Source organism: Mustela erminea, chromosome 18 (assembly GCF_009829155.1).
Source record: "Mustela erminea isolate mMusErm1 chromosome 18, mMusErm1.Pri, whole genome shotgun sequence".
NCBI lineage: Eukaryota > Metazoa > Chordata > Mammalia > Carnivora > Mustelidae > Mustela > Mustela erminea.
The window spans coordinates 60,004,291-60,019,595 of NC_045631.1; the positions used below are offsets into that span (position 1 = coordinate 60,004,291).

Here is a 15,305-nt window from a genome sequence, read left to right on the forward strand (position 1 = left end):
GCCTTGTGGGGCTTGGATTTAAGGAAAAGACCTCCATTAGAGGCTGGTTTTGCTCACTGAAACAACCCCGAGAGGGTTTTGCTGGCAGGAAGTGGTGATTGGCTTACTAGAGGTGTGGGAGGAACACTCGGTTTTGTTTGGGACGGGGTTGGGTGGAAGGGGGCGTGGAAGCCTATATTCTAGTCTGAATTGGAAACGGTATTGTTTTTCTCACTTCGCTTGCCAGTCTCACTGTCTCTGGGGTCTTAGGGTGACCGTCTCTGTCTCACAGCCTCCCCGCCTGCAGCCCGGGCCTCTTGTTCCCCACGCCCAGTGACAGAGTAGCTGCTCCTGTAGCTGATTTCCCTAGAGACCTTCTTGGCTTTCTGCCACATCCCGGTGTCTGTGCCGGTGAAATTGACTTCTTATTAGCCACCACTGACTGTTTCCACTTCATTTACCCCTTGTGAAAGCTGGATTTTACCACTTGTGTTCTATTTTCCCCTCCTGAAGTACTCTTACCTTCGGTTTCTAGAACAATGCTCCTCAACCCAGATCTCAGGGTGTGCTCCCGGAGATGCGTGAACCCTCTGGGATCCTGTGGGTTGAGGTGTCTGAATGTGGAATTGTCGGGAACCTTCCTGGTGAGGACCCTCGGCTTCCATTCGATTCTCTGGGCTTTTTCTCTCTGCTCCCCCCAAGAAATCAAAAGAGCCCTCCCTGGTCCCTCACAGTGTCTTCGGTGGGTGTTTATGGGACAATGTCTGTGAAAATGAAAGGAATTCCTTATTTCCTCCTTGCCTTGAAATGAATAGATTAAAAAAAAAATTTTTTTTTAATTTATTTGACAGAGATCACAAGTAGACAGAGAGGCAGGCGGAGAGAGAGGAGGAAGCAGGCTCCCCGCCGAGCAGGGGTGAATAGATTTTTTATACCACGTTTTTAAAATTACTCTGCCAGTTAGCAATGTGATCTACTCTGCACTAATTGCAGTGGATTTTGAATTCAAAAGGACGGACACCTTTTCTACGTTAAAAAATTCGTGTTTGTCCTTTATTTCAAAAGTGAATGGGGCTGGCCCTTCTGATGTGGTTTTCACAGTGTGGAGTAAGAGAAAGAAGATTCCTGGACCCTGGATTCGGCAAATTTGCAGTGGTATCTAGCAGGACATATTTTAATTTTTATTCTGGAAAAAAATTCTCCAGCTTGCCAGCACACAGCTAAGGAGCCTTTTCCCTGTCCATAGGAGCATTAGCTCCTACAGTGCCCGTCCTCCCCGTGAGTTACTGTGATTCCCACGAGCGTAACCCCAGTGTGGCCCTCACCACCAGGGGGGACCGGGGCGCCTTCAGGTGTGTCCCTGGTCCCAGGATGCTGTTTGTGGCACAGGGACCCGGCTCAGCACCGTGCGATGCCCTGGGTTTAGTCCCTCTAAACCGGAGCAGGTGGAGTCCCTCTGAACCGTCTTTCCTTGACGCCCATGACCGTGACACCCGGGGGGTCACAGGCTGGGTGTGGTGGAGCGCCCTGTTGTTCCTGAGGAGTAGCCGAGTGTCCCGGGGAGCTCTGCCTTCCTCCACGGCCTGTGTCGGGTGGCACACTGTATGTTTGTCCTGTTACTGGCTATGCAGCTGACTTGCCTACCGCTCGACGAAGCGGTGCTGCCGGAACCCTCTGCTCTGAGCGCCCCCCTCCCCCTTTGCAGATCAGAGCGGTCTGGAGAAGAGGGCTCTGCTGTGTGGGTGGGCCTCGCCTGACGTCCAGCGCATCGGCGTGAACTCACGGTTTCCTTTTTCACTCGGGTCACCGTCTGCTGTGCCATTGCTCGCCACCACGTGCCCAGTTGCCAGGCTGCCCTGTCTCCACTGGCTTGTGTGGCCCTCGTCTCGTGCTGCTGTCGAGTAGTCCTGACTTCTGGCTCCTGCTTTCCGCCCCGTCTGGGCACGGAGCACGCTTCCCAGGAGCCCAGTTCCCGTCGGCGGCATCCAGATTTAGAAACTGGGATCTGGGTGCTGGTGTCCTCATGGGAACCAGTGCCTCGTTGCTCCCTCTCCCTGATGCGTGTGTGCGCACACGTGTGTCTGTGTACCCACGTTCACGTCTGTATTTCTGTACTGTGGGTGCAGGTTAAGAACCATCTCCTTTCCAGCCCGGCAGGACTTTTCCGTGTTTGCATCTCCCTCCTCTGACAGCCTTGATACGGCTTCTCCTCCCGCTGTCTGCACCCCGTCAGGCCCCTGTACCCTCCGTTCCCCCACGGGGGTCTGTGCTCCTCCCTGCCAGGCCCCCACGCCCTCCACGGAGATGCCTCTTCCCGGCCTGTGGACGGGCTCCGAGCCCCTCATCCCCGAGCGGCTGCCCGCCTGGCCGTGGCCCCGTGCTCCGGGCTCACGTAGGAAGAGGGTAGCATTTTGAACAAGGGCTATAGGTTTCAGGCGTGATGAGAGCGGCCGCCGGACCTGAGAGCTGGGACCCAGCCGTGGAGATGGTGGGGTTGCATTTAGCGGGGGCTGGCGTTCTGGGTGTTGGGAGCGGAGCTGCTTCCAGCTTCCAGGAGACAGCTAGAAAGGGGGCAGCTTCCAGGGGCTAGCTACAAAGGGGGAGCTGGTCGGGGAAGGGGGCTGGTGAGGTTGCCGACCCAGAACCAGCAGCGCCCAGAGGAAAAGCAGCAGAGCAGGGCCCTGAGTGTGGGGGGCGAGAGGTGCTGGACCCGGGGTTCAGGCGGTGAAGGCCGTGGAGCGGCTCGGCTGGCGGCGCGAGGCCACCCGGGCCCAAGGATGGGTTGCTTCTGCCTTTTTCAGGATGTGAACATCCAGGTGTGTCATGGCTGGGGAAGGGTTCGTAAGGGAGACCCCCTGCAGGGGACGGGGTGGCCGGGGTGGCCGGGTAGCATCAAGGGCACTGCTGCTTTGAAGGCAGCCGTCCCCACGCGGTGGTCCCTCTCGGCTTTGTGCCGTCAGCCGAAGTCTGAAGGGTTTGTGTCCGTCGGGACCCTCACCTTCTTCCTCTCAGCTGTTCACGTCAGCAGGTCCTCATCCGGCAGCGGAGCGGCGACGGCACCCACCTCTCGGCTGGGGACAGCGGTCACGGGGAGGGCGATGTGGCTCAGTGCTGACCCCGGGCGGCGTGGGAACCGCAACCCTTCCTGTGGCCGCTTCTCTTCCGCCCCCGTGCGCTGGCTCCGGAGCGAGGGGGCCTGCGTCCCGCGCTGGTGCTGTCCTGCGCCGGCCCAGGGGGCGGCTGCTCCGTGGCCAGAGGGCTCTAGCGGACGTCTGAGAGCAGAGTGCTGGGCGCTCCTCTTCCTAAGCAGACGGTACCTGTGTCAGGTGACCGCGGAATCTCCCGCGCTTCCCCTCAGGCCTGTGCAGGGGGGTCTCGGTGCTGGGGTCAGGGTTGCAGGATGACGGCATTCTGGCCGCAGATGCACACACATCAAAGCACCAGAGCCGGTCTGTGCTAGCGGAAACTGCTCTGAGCTCAGGGGCCACGGGTGCGGGTAGCTTGACAAGGGGGCCGACTCACGTTCCAGGCTGTTCTGGTGGCCCCAGGCGTGCACTGCAAGCACACACAGGAGCGACTCCGAGCCCGGGCCTGGCCAAGTTTGGCAAGTGGCCCCTTAGGTGTTCTGATGGCGACCGTGGTCGTCGCTGCCGTAACGCACAAGGAGCCGGTTTGCCGGCCGCTCCCAAGCGCACGGGCTCCCCGCCACCCCCCCGGCGCAGGGCAGGTTCGGGCGCCCGGAGCCCCGCACGGCTGGCTGTCGACGCCTCTTTCCCCGTGCCGGCCCCTCCGCTCTGCCCGATAATAAGATGCTGTTTCATTTCATGGAAGTGACACTTAGCTCCTGTCAGAGAAGCAGGGGAGAGGCTGTTTTGTTTTATGGCCTGGCACTAAATGCTGCGGCGTGATGCTAAAAAGCACCACACCGAGGAACGGTGCGTGCCCGTACCTCTTGGAGAAATATCTGTTTGGAAGCGGGTACGGGTGAGCTGCCTGCAGAGCAGGGGTGACTCATGTAGCTGAGAGGGTTTTCATGAGCTCCGTGACGGGAGCCGTGTGTCACCGGAGGTGAGGAGGCTGGAAAATTCTGGAATCTTAAGGAAATATTCCAGGTGCTGGAAAATTCTGGAATCCTAAGGAAATATTCGGGAGGCATCTGGCTGTGTTTTCCTCTTTGTCCTCAGAGGAAAGTCTTTTCTGCCCCCCGCCACCCCAATACACGGGGTCACCGAGGGACATGGTGCAGAGCCACAGACGGAGTGACCGTCTTCACACGTCCTCGGGTTGCCGGAGCCCTGCCCTGGGCCTCGTCCTTCGATTGTTACAGTAAACCCGGGGCGGCGTCCGTCAGGTTGGCCACAGATGCTCGCGAGGGGAACTTCCGCACAGGCACAGAAGGAAGAGGGCGCTGCTCGTTGTTCGCAAGGAGCCTGACCGACAGGGCCGGGGCGCGGGGCTGGTGCCACCCTGGGCAGCCCGGGAGCTCAGAAAATGCTGCGGGTGGACGACTCACCACAGGCCGGGTGGAGAGAGGGGCCTTTGCAGGAGAGGCGAGGCCCAAGCCCCCGAGGGGGAGAAGGGCCCCGGCTATGGGGGCGGAGCTCTTGTAGCACCGGCGGCCCCCCGCAAGCGTCGGTGTTGGGGTACCCACTGTCGTGGGCCTGGTGCATGCCCGGGCCTGCCGCGGAGACCCTGTTTTCTTGGTCCGGTCAGGCCAGGGGTATCTCTGTGTCCCCCGGAGGAGGCGTGCATAACGTCTCGGGGCCTCCCCCGCACCCCGTATGCAGAGAAGCTTGTGTGAGCGGTGGGACCTGCACCTTCCAGCCGGCATCCCAGCTGGCCCCTCTGTGGCACATCCTCCCGGCTCCTGGTGCGGGCGCAGTGACAGGCGACGCAGGAACCCCATCTGTTTTCCGGCTGTGCAGCCGGTGGTCGGGGGGAGGCTTCTGTCCCGGCACCCACAGGCACCGGGAGGGCCACGTCTGGACGCGAGCCAGAGCCTCACTGCCAGGGCTCCCCGCCCTGCCCTGCCTCAGCCGGGCGAAGTGCCTCCCTCTCTGTGCGCTTCTAATGGTGAAACACGTGGGGGTGACATGGCTGATGCTTTTCGGAGCCACAACAAAGCACTTCTGATTTCACAGTGGGCCTTTGCCATGATTATTTTCTCCATCGAAATTAGCTGCTCAAGGTTACACAGCTAATTAGTGGCAGAGTCCTTGAACGCCAGGCAGAGAAATCTGTACTTGATCCAGGAGGCAGTACGAACGCGCAGTCAGCAAGTCCATTAGCAGATGTACAAGCTACAAAGAAGTGCACACGTTCTAGAGCAGTGAGCGCTGCATGTTTTTAAGTTGTTTTTTAAAGATTTTATTTACTTGAGAGACAGAGAGAGAAAGAACACGAGCAGGGAAGGGGGAAGGGCAGAGGCAGAGACAAACGACTGTCGGAGGAGCCGGGAGCCCGGCGCGGCGCTGCATCCCGGATCACGACCTGAGCCGAAGTCCGACGCTTTGCCGGCTGAGCCACGCAGGAGCCCTTAGTTTTGAAGGATGGCAGACGTGTGGGAAGGGGTGCAGATCCCGGTGCGGAGGTGGACCACACTTCCCAGGCTGACCCATTACCGGTCAAGAAACAGTCTCAGCCACGGCCCCCAAGTCCAGCCCCGTCTCTCGGCCCCTCCCATCCAGCCCTGCCCCTGGTCGCGCCCTGACAACGCCAGTCAGTCGTGCTTATTTGCACATTCTCCGGGTGGCAGCTCACTGCAGGCTTTTCCGGGGAGGAGTGACATCACAGAGGAATTGTTTCAAAAGGGCTCACCTGTGCTCATCTTCCAGTGGGTGGAGATGGCACCGGGTCAGCTTCCTGGGCTGCTTCCTGGGCTTCAGCCCTTCTCAGAATCTTCCAGAACCTTAGCCAGGAGGAGGGAGAGTCTCCGTGCCGGCACCAGGTGCCGCGGTCGGGACCAGCACGTCAGTAGTTAGTGGTGGCGCACCGGCTCTTCTGAAGGACAGTGGAGAGAAGCGGAGAGTTTGCAGGTTGGCTGACTGCCAGCGTCACGGCCAGCCTCTGTGGACTTGACCGAGTCATCTGACCACTTAGAACCTTAGGTTCTCTCCTGTGCCGCGGGGTAGGCTGGCTGTAGTTCCCGTCAACGTGAAGTTCTGTGCACCATGAGACCTAGGGGGCTTAGGCTGGAAAGCTTGCCGGAAGGCCGCTGCGAAGCTCCGATTTTACACGGATGCCATCTGCTGTCTCCTCTTCTCTTCCCTACCTTCCCGCCCACTTCATTCTCTCCGTGGACGCCCCCGAGGGTGGCAGAGGAGAAATGTCTAGTTAGGACAGTGCTGTAGCCTCAGAGCCGGCCCTCATCAGACGGACCGGACTGTCCGCGCCACCCTCCAGGAACTTTCTAGTTGATTTCTCTACTTGGCTGACTGCAGTGAGCGTGGAGTCAGGGCACCGTCGCCCTGTCTGGTTCTTTCCCCTTCCTGATCCCTCTCCTCCCCCGCCCCACTCTCTGTCCTACCCTTGGAGGAAACCATGTGGTTAATTGGTCACGGTTTCCCAGGAACGGGACTGATCCCCATCTGATGAGTGGCCGGCGACTGCGCCTGCCCCTCCCTGGGAAGGCAGGAATCGTCATCCAGATTGGGGAGGGGTAGGGGTGCTGCTCTCAGGCGCCCATGCCTAGTGAGGGGCCGCTGCCCTGGTGGCAGGTGCCCTCCAGCTCTGGCAGATACTCGGCATGCCCTCCTTGGGCACGTGGGAGAGGATGGTGTGGGGCTGGAGGGCCCGGGCTTTCCGAGGGGAGAAGTCCAAGGAGGGGGCTGGCTCTGGTCCTTCCCCCCGACTTGGGGACCGAGGGCACACCCGGGAGCTGCTACTGATCAGGCCTTTTATCTTTTTACAGAGGAAATCATTTCCAGTCTCTTCCACAGCCGTAGCACTGGCCGTGTGGATGCTGCATGCAAGTGTGGACAGACGTACACGAGCTCCCGCATTTGCTCTCCTGGGCTCACGCACAGGGCGCGGCTGCTAGGAATGGTCTCTTGTTTGTTGACGCTGTTGCCTGCTTCCCTTTGCCTTGCCTGTGCTCTGCGGTGGCCCTGGATTTATTTTTCAGATTCCGACTTATTCGTGTCTCTGGCCCGTCTTGTGATTTCGATTACCACAGGGTTGATTGAGGTCCTTTTAATTCTTTTGAGACCTTAGCACTGGGTTCCTACCAGCACAAAGAGAGATGAGGGTGAACTTCTAACTTCTTGAGTTATGCACGGATTGAAAGAAATTTCCCACGCTTCCTCCGGGTAAGTTAGTTACGGCCCAGTTTTCATTCGGTTCCTCAGCAGAGGTGCTCAGCAGCCGACGGGGCTCTTCCGAAGCTACTGACTCCGTCGCTCCGGGGTGGGGCCCGGCGTCCGCTTTGGGAAGAGTCCTCAGGACTTTGATGCTCTGGTGGTAAAGGTCCCTCCCGATTCTAAAATCCCAATACTTAGTTTTATAATTACCTTTTAAAAAATCAAAGTAATACGTGCATACAGCTTTAAAATCACACAGTACTGCAAAGTATAATGAGAGAAAGCTGCTTCTTGTTCCTGCCCGTCCCAGAGGGGGTGCTCTGATCGGTTCCTTTCTCATCCCAGTGTGTAATTTTCCTCGTGGTTACACATTTGCCAGTTACTTTTATTTGCTAAATTTTTGGTGAACTTACGAGTTTATTTTTTTACGTATATCCCAGTAGATCTGTCAAGTGCCATCAATAATTATTCCAGTGCTCAAGAAATCTGTCTGTTTTTTTTTTTAAAGATTTTATTTATTTATTTGACAGAGAGAGATCACAAGTAGGCAGAGAGGCAGTCAGAGAGAGAGAGAGAGGAGAAAGCAGGCTTCCCGCTGAGCAGAGAGCCTGATGCGGGACTCGATCCCAGGACCCTGAGATCATGACCTGAGCTGAAGGTAGAGGCTTAACCCACTGAGCCACCCAGGTGCCCGAAATCTGTCTGTTTTTAATAAAGCAATACCACCCTAGCTCCTGTTGGACAGGCTTTGTCTCTGGATCTGGTTCACGGACGTCTTGTGGTTTCTCTCTCTCTCTTTCCCTGGGTCCTTCACTGGCTTCTATTGTGCTTTATTTCCCAAGAAGAGGAGCACGGGCAGAGTTTGTGAGTGTTTGCGGGTCTGAAAAGGCCTGTGTTTTACCCTCTGACGTGAATATAGGGTGGTTGTTCTCATTCAAGATGTGAAGGCGTCTGTCTTCTGTCCGGCTTTCGGTCTTGTGGGGAAATCCAGACTCAGTCCTGATCTTTCGTGAGCTAACTTTTCTCTAAGGACTTTTTTTTGTCTTTGTTTTTAGCAGTTTGATTACGATGTGTCTGGATACAGATTTTCTAGGGTTAATCCTGTTTGTGCTTCACTGACCTTGAATCTGTAAGTCGATGTCTCTTGCCAGATGTGGGCAGTGGTCAAGCATTACATCTTCAAGTGCTTTTGAGCTCTGCCTTACTTTCCTCCTTGTGAGACTGTGACGACGTGAGCGTTACTGTACCCTGGTCCCTCGAGGCTCTTTTCTTGGGAGCTGCTCCCCTTCTACAGCGTGGGGTTGTCCATTCTCGCCACAAGTGGGCTTGGCCCGGGGCTGTCCAGGGAGTGCAGGGAGCGGGGAGGTTAGCGGAAACCCTCGTGTGTGGGAGGCGGCGTTTGAGAGGGCGGCTGGGGAAGTTGGGGCAGAATTAGCGTCGGCGCGTGGGAAGCAAGGACAGCGAGGGGCTCCGGGAAGGGGCAGGTGCGGCGCTCCGGGTCGGCGCAGACGCTCGGGCTCATGCATGGACGTCGGCCTTTGGACGCGCGTCTGTAAGGTGGCGTGATGAAGGGGCCCCCGAGTGGCAGGTCCTGGTCCCGGGGAGGAAGGGCGTCACGTGGCGGATGCGTCCTGGGACCAACTGGCTGCCCTTTCCGTGGCACGTCCTTGGCCTGGAGGAGGAGCTGCTGGGCCTCGGGCATTTGGCCGCATTTTCTGGAAAATGAACAAAGTGAGTGGGCATTTTGGGGAAAACAACCAGAGTGTTTATAGCTGGTGACGAGATTTGAGATATTGGAGAACGAGATACAGAAGGTCTGCGCAGCTCAGTGATCAGTGCTTTCCAGGTGACAGTGAGGATGACACAGAGTCACCCGCAGACGGGGTCTGCTCCACGCGCACGACAGGCCCGTGGATTTTAATGCCGCGGAGTACGGGCTCATCGCTGTGGTTTCGGACTCCCCGTTGCCGACAGCCGCAGAGAAGCTGCCACGCGTCGAGTTTCGGTGCAGCAGCAAAGAAAGCATGACTGTCTCAAGAGGCGATTTAAAGTGTCCTTCCCGCGGGTGTGGGTGTGTGAGGCGGGATTTTCCTCCTCTGTGTCGGCCGGAACCACATTTTGTAACAGACGGATGCAGGCACGGATGTGTGAGACCAGGTGTTAAAGACACGTGCAAAAAGGTAGGACAGTGCTATTCTCCTCAGTTTTTTGTAAGTCAGTTTTCATAATAAGTATTTATGTTCAAAGGTAATGGGTTTGTTATGACTTTTGTATGAATGGATACAGTTTTTAAAATTTCTCGTCTTGAGTTTGAATTCAGCAGATACCAATAGAGACAACCACTTAAAGGTTGTTTGGGGTTCTTCAGCATTGTAAACAGTGCAGGGATGTCTGCAGACCACGTAAGTCTGAGAAATGGCTGGTTAGAGTTCCTTGCCCTAGAGGCCACTCCTGAAACGGGCGGGTAAGCCACAAACACAGGCGCGTTGACCAGTCGTTCTTGTGGAGGAACCAGCACAGACAGAAGGCACGTGGAACGCGTCGCCTTGGTGGCTCCGTCTTCTTCCTGGCCCTCTGCGAGAGGGAAGCACGGTGCGGCCCTCCCCTGGCCCCTCCTCGGCACAGAGGCCCCCGCCAGGCCCGAGGCCCACCCCGCACAGCCTGCCAGGAGTGCAGGAACCGAGCGAGTCTGACCAAACAGCTTTCCTCGCGAAAGGTGAGCGGGTGTGGCGTTTTGTCCTGTTTGGGGACATAGCAGTTCCCTACATCTGGTTAAACACAGAAAACCCCCAGGTGTGTCTTGCTCGGTCCAGGGTGACTCTGAAGTGCGTGATGGAAGAGGAAACCGTGAGCGACAGGCTCAGCCGCGGAGGAAACGAATGGGTAACGGACTTTCTGCTTTTTATTGCTTCTCCAGATCCTCTGTCGATGGGGCCTCAGAAAGCTCTGGAAACCATCGGTGCGAATTTGCAGAAGCAGTACGAGAACTGGCAGCCACGGGTGAGTGCGCTTCGTTTGCTTTCCTCTTGTTTCTTACAGGGAAGCTTCGATTCCTTGGTTTCAAACAGCCTTCGAATCCAAGCGGGAGGTTTTTACGGAGCCTCAGCTCGTGTCCCTCGGTGGCTGGACGCTCCTCGCTGCGCCCTCCCTCCCCAGCTCCGTGGACGCACCCTGTCGTGCGTGAAGGTGGCCAGGCGCTGGCGGGGGCCCTGGGCGGGATGGTCTCCTGCTCATTTGGCCTGAGTTTCTCCCTGCAGTCTTTAGGCACTGAAAAGCATTTCTCGTGTTACTCTTAGATCACAGATTTTCTCAGGAAACCTATTTTCAGTAACTTTCCTACAACCTCAGCTAGTTAGAGCTATTTCTCCTGTCTTCCATTTTCAAACAGTTGAGAAAAAAGCACTCAGCATTGAAAAGATGACACCTATTATAAGCTCGGTCTTTGATTCAAAAGGTAGGGGTCTCTTCGGGAGGCCGCTGCCAATTACCATGCTTTCGTTGCTTATATCTGACGGTTCTGTGGTTTTGTTTTTTCAAAGAACAGTGGCAGGTTGCCTTTTAAGATCTTAAGTTTTCCCCTGAACCACCCCAAGACCTGTGTCCTTTAGCCTTGCTCTTTAGCTGGCTTGAAGATTACTAACTGTAGCAGCAGATTAGACATTTGGGGTGTTCATGGAGGTGCTCTCTGTTCCGTTTTGTGTGGCGGGCTGGCTCCGGAGTCCTCTGCAGGGCGCGAGCGCGCGGAACTTGGGCGTGGTGGCCTTGCTCACGCGGCGCCCAGGAGCCTTTGTGGTCATCGCCCTTCCTTTCTGAGCGTCTGCCTCACGGGGGCAGGCGGCTGGGGGCCGGGTGAGCCCGCGTGCTTGGGCCTCACCTGCGGACTCTTCATCTGGGTGATCTGGGATTAGGGAGTCTGTACATCATCCACATCCTACAAGAACGGTCAGAAGTGAACCTGTTGGTGCCTGTCACCGTGTCTGCGGTCATTTCTGTTGCTGCCTGTAGTCTGCATAGACTGAGTGGTGGCAACCATGTCCCCTTGTGTCTTAGGGGGCAGCAGGTCTAACTTGAGGAGTTAATAACCGCAGACTCCCATTCGTCAGAAGTCAGGTTCTTAGTGATGATTTTGATCTATGCCTAAGGACTTTGCTTTTCCCTCTGTTAGATTTGTTACCTCTTGATGGTTATATAAAAGCTCAGGAGGCTTCATAATGCCTTTGGGGCTTGGATGAGGAGCGGAGAGAGATTTCCATGGTGTGTCCCTTTAAAGACAGTTGAGATGCGTCCTGCTGTCAGTAGAAACGCGCTTCTCCGAGGACACTGAAGGCGCTCCAGAGCTCTATGACACTCTCCAGGGGCTTCCGGTGCGCGTGCGGTTTGGACAGACGTCGTCCATGTGTGACAACACACACAGGTGACGTCTGTCGGAAGACTTGACGTCACTGGCATCTGGAAGCTGGAGAACCAGCAATATTGAAATGTAAAAGAACGCCTTTCTCACTTACCCACATCTCACCATATCCTGAGTTCGACTTCAGGCTTTGGCTTTTTGCTGGGTTCATTTATTTAAAGGAGAATGCAGCCAGATAAATTCAGATCTACCGACTGCGTTCTTCACGGAACAGGCTCTGCTATTTTAATTACGTTCTTCCTTTTAAAGGCGTATCACATGAGAAGATGTGGTCTTTCAGAATACGGGGTCAGTATTTCTGGATATTGCCTGTTTATTCCCTTGGCCGTGATTTACAATTGCGGGGAGTGCTAGGAGTGGGTTTACTGCTCGCTTTACTATTAGCTTAACTCGGTAGGCATCAGCTAGTTTGTGCTAGCTGGCAGTAAGTGGAATCTTCGAAAGTAGAATCCATGATTTTTCAAGTGGAATCTTCGAAAGTGGAATCCATGATTTTTAATCTAAATCTCTGTTTAAGAGTAGATCTCCCCCGTGGCATCTGGAGGAGGCATTACCATGTAAGGCTGCATTTACATATAGGCACACAATCACAGATCCAAAAACGACAGTAGACTCAGGATGGGGTTGAGAAGTCACCTTCTTGCAGTGGGGGTGGCCACGTGGGGCGAGTGGTCGCAGAGACGGTACGGCCCTCCAGATGGATATCGTTCGGCCGAGACACGTGCTTGAGGTCCGTGGGCTTTGAAGAGCGGATCTGCAGGGGGGTGTTTTGAAGGAGAGACTGGTCACAAGGCTGGTCAGGGACGGTGTTTCTGGATTGTAGGGTGCACTGGTGTGGGTGGGGCCCCACTGGAGCTGGTTTGCAGGCAGGGACCAGAGCGTGCCGGCCGCACCCAGGAAGGGGCCACTCACATCAACGGACTGGGCTCCTGAGCCCGCATTCAGGAAGCAGAACCGTGGCGATGAATACTTAGTATTTTCTGTGTTGAACGTCAGGACGGTCGCGTTCATTCTTCAGTACGATAAAGAGGTTTAAATTTTGCTGCTTCTACCTGTTAGTGGGATGCATATATTCGGAAACGAGCCTTAGGCCCAGGATGCGTCAGGAGGGCTGGCCAGGGCGGCTTGTGGGGCTGTGCCTTGTGTGCTGGGCGGTCACGACACATGCTCTGGGGTGAGCGGCATGCTCCTCCGCTCTCTGGAAGCTCCTGTGGGTGACGGGAGGGGAGGCTGGCCTCGCGTCGCCTCCCAGAGTTTGCACAAGACAGGAGACAGTAAGCGAGCTCAGACGTTGGTGTGTGTGGCGGTGTGTTCCTAACTGTCAATCAGGGTCCTTTGGAACGTTGCAGAGCAAAACACACAGCACTTGACTGCGTTTACGGGGTCCTCGAGTGCTCTGCGTAAGAGAGTCCGAGGAACCACCTGCAGTAAAGCAACGGGGGTGTTAGGAAATCTCCAGACCTCTGAGGTAGACTCCCCAGATCTGGTCTTCTCTTCCTCCGTGTCCTGTCCTCTGAGGCTCAGAAAGGTGGCGCAGCTGGAAATGAGGCCCTGTTCATCAGTGTTGGCGGGCGTCTGCGTGCCTGTGGGTGGGCCACGTGGGCCCGAGCTACCCCAGTGCCACTCAGGAGGGACAGAGAACCAGCCCCGGACACGGGCCCGCCTCGTGCCTGCGGGAGTCGGTGTCCTTCCTCGCGTGCCCTACTCCTCCTTTCCTCGCTCTGACTGGGCAGGATGAAACGTTCTGGTAAAGGGGATTTGGGGTCAAGAAGGAATTCAGAGAAGCCATAGTGATGATATTTTCTTCCTGAGGCTGCCAGCCCGTCAGGCCCGGATTTCCTTTCCAGGCCGATTGAACCCTTGTCTAAATAATTGATCAGTTTGCCACCAGTGAAGTATTTCTTTTGATTAAATTTAAGGCTCTGCCTTTCTACCTCGTAGGTACATAAATCTGTGTTCTGCAGGAGACGGAAGGAGGGGTGCCGGCCGGGAGGGGGACAGACCTCACGCCTGTCCCGGGAGGTCCCAGGGCCGTGTGGGTGGGCGGCGGCAGCGGGGACCACAGATCGGGGCCTCCCCAGTGTAGAACGCGTGTTTCTAAGGCTTCCTCTAGCACGTCGGGCTTCTGGCGGTTTCGTGTGGGGCGTGGTGGGCCTGGGCTGATGGGGGCCACAGTCAAGGGTCCGGTCCTGCCGGCCTTTCCCCACAGCGCTGCCGACCCGGGAGCTGAGGGAGGTGGGAACGTGTACCACCCGCGGAGCAGGCAGAGGAGTTCGCTGAGCCTCCCACCGTTGGCGGCGTCTGAAGTGACCCCGTCCCCTCACTGAGCGCCTCTGTCCCGGTGACATCTCAGCGCTCCTGTCTAGGCAGGGGGACGGAATGTGCCCTTTGGAGACTCCCTGGAGCGCGCCTTGCTTGTCTTCGGAGCGTCTCCTCTGGGAGGCAGGTCTGTGGGTGCGGCGGGGACCCGCAGGGGCGGGCGTGCTGGGCAGTTCTGAGGCCCACGTGTGGCGTCCGCGTTCTGTCCTGGCCTCAGCTCTCCATGCTCCCCTGGCCGCTCACGGCCGCTGTGCGGCTGGGGAGGGGAGGTCCGTGTGCCCATTAGACACGTGTTACGCGCTCCCCACCCCGCAGGGTGCACGCGGGGCCCGGGAGTCTGTCTGGGACAGAGCAGGGCCCCACCACCTGGTCACCAGCCCGGGGAGATTATGGTCGCATTTCATCTGAGTGACAAAGGCCTTTCCTTCGGTTTTGATCGAGGAGTTGCGTGCGTGCCTCGGAGAGCCGGCTTGAGCCAGCCTCGCTGCCTGGACCGTTGGGTGTGTGGGGGCGTCGGGGGGGTGAGGCCGTGGACAGCCTCGTTCACACGGGGGCATTGGCAGGCACGTTCCGCCGGCTTTAGGCACAGGTACTGTTGGCCAACCCCAGCACTTAGGTTCGGGCGGGGGCAGGGGTAGGCGCTGTCCTCGCTTCTTCTCTGGGGCGGGGCTCACGGCGGTACCCTGGTCTCGGGAGAGCGTCCAGAGGCCCGTCGCGTGACCTGCTGGCCGTTTGCCCTGGGAGGTGCTGGGGAAGGGCCCCGTCTGGCCAGGTTGCCGGTCGGGCTTTGTAGCCCGTGATGCGGCTGGGTGACTCACCGGCCCGGCCTGCGGTGTCCTTCCTGGGGCTGGTCACAGCTCTTGGGACCTGTTTCGGGGTGGGAGTTACATGCAGAGCAGCGTACATGAAGGCGGGCCACTGTCCCACCGGACTCCCTTCAGGGTTCTGGAGTGAACCTTGCGCGGGACGCGGTGAAGACTCCTGGCTGAGCGGGTTCCACCTTGCCTTGGGGTTTTCAGAGCTGCTGTGGGTTATCCAGGGAGGAGCCCGCTCTGCCAGTGGACTCTGTCCCGCTCACCTAAGGAGGTGGTCTGGGTGGATGTGTGGAACAGGCCAGTGTGGGCTGTTTGTTGTAGTGGCTCCTGTTGGGACAGTCACGCTGTGACCTCAGGCCCAAACGGATGTTGCGGTGTGGCCAGTGAGAACGCCCTGAAGGGAGAGCTTGGTCCCTGACCCACACCGCCATCACGCCCTGCTGTCCCCCCTCCCTTCCCCAGCCTGGCTTCCTTTGCCACACG

General features: G+C 57.3%; 1 protein-coding gene across 5 annotated transcripts in view; it reads left to right on the forward strand.

Annotated features, from left to right (window-relative positions):
* The window catches only part of RPTOR (regulatory associated protein of MTOR complex 1), a 306,996-nt gene that overhangs the window by 64,876 nt on the left and 226,815 nt on the right, over positions 1-15,305 (forward strand). For 4 of the 5 annotated variants that reach the window (XM_032322464.1, XM_032322470.1, XM_032322466.1 and 1 more), the window contains exon 3: positions 10,195-10,277. In XM_032322464.1, coding sequence (XP_032178355.1) covers positions 10,195-10,277 — 83 coding nt within the window. Of the gene's footprint in view, positions 1-9,562; positions 9,994-10,194; positions 10,278-15,305 lie in introns of those variants that run through there. The other variant, XM_032322468.1, reaches the window with a different exon arrangement.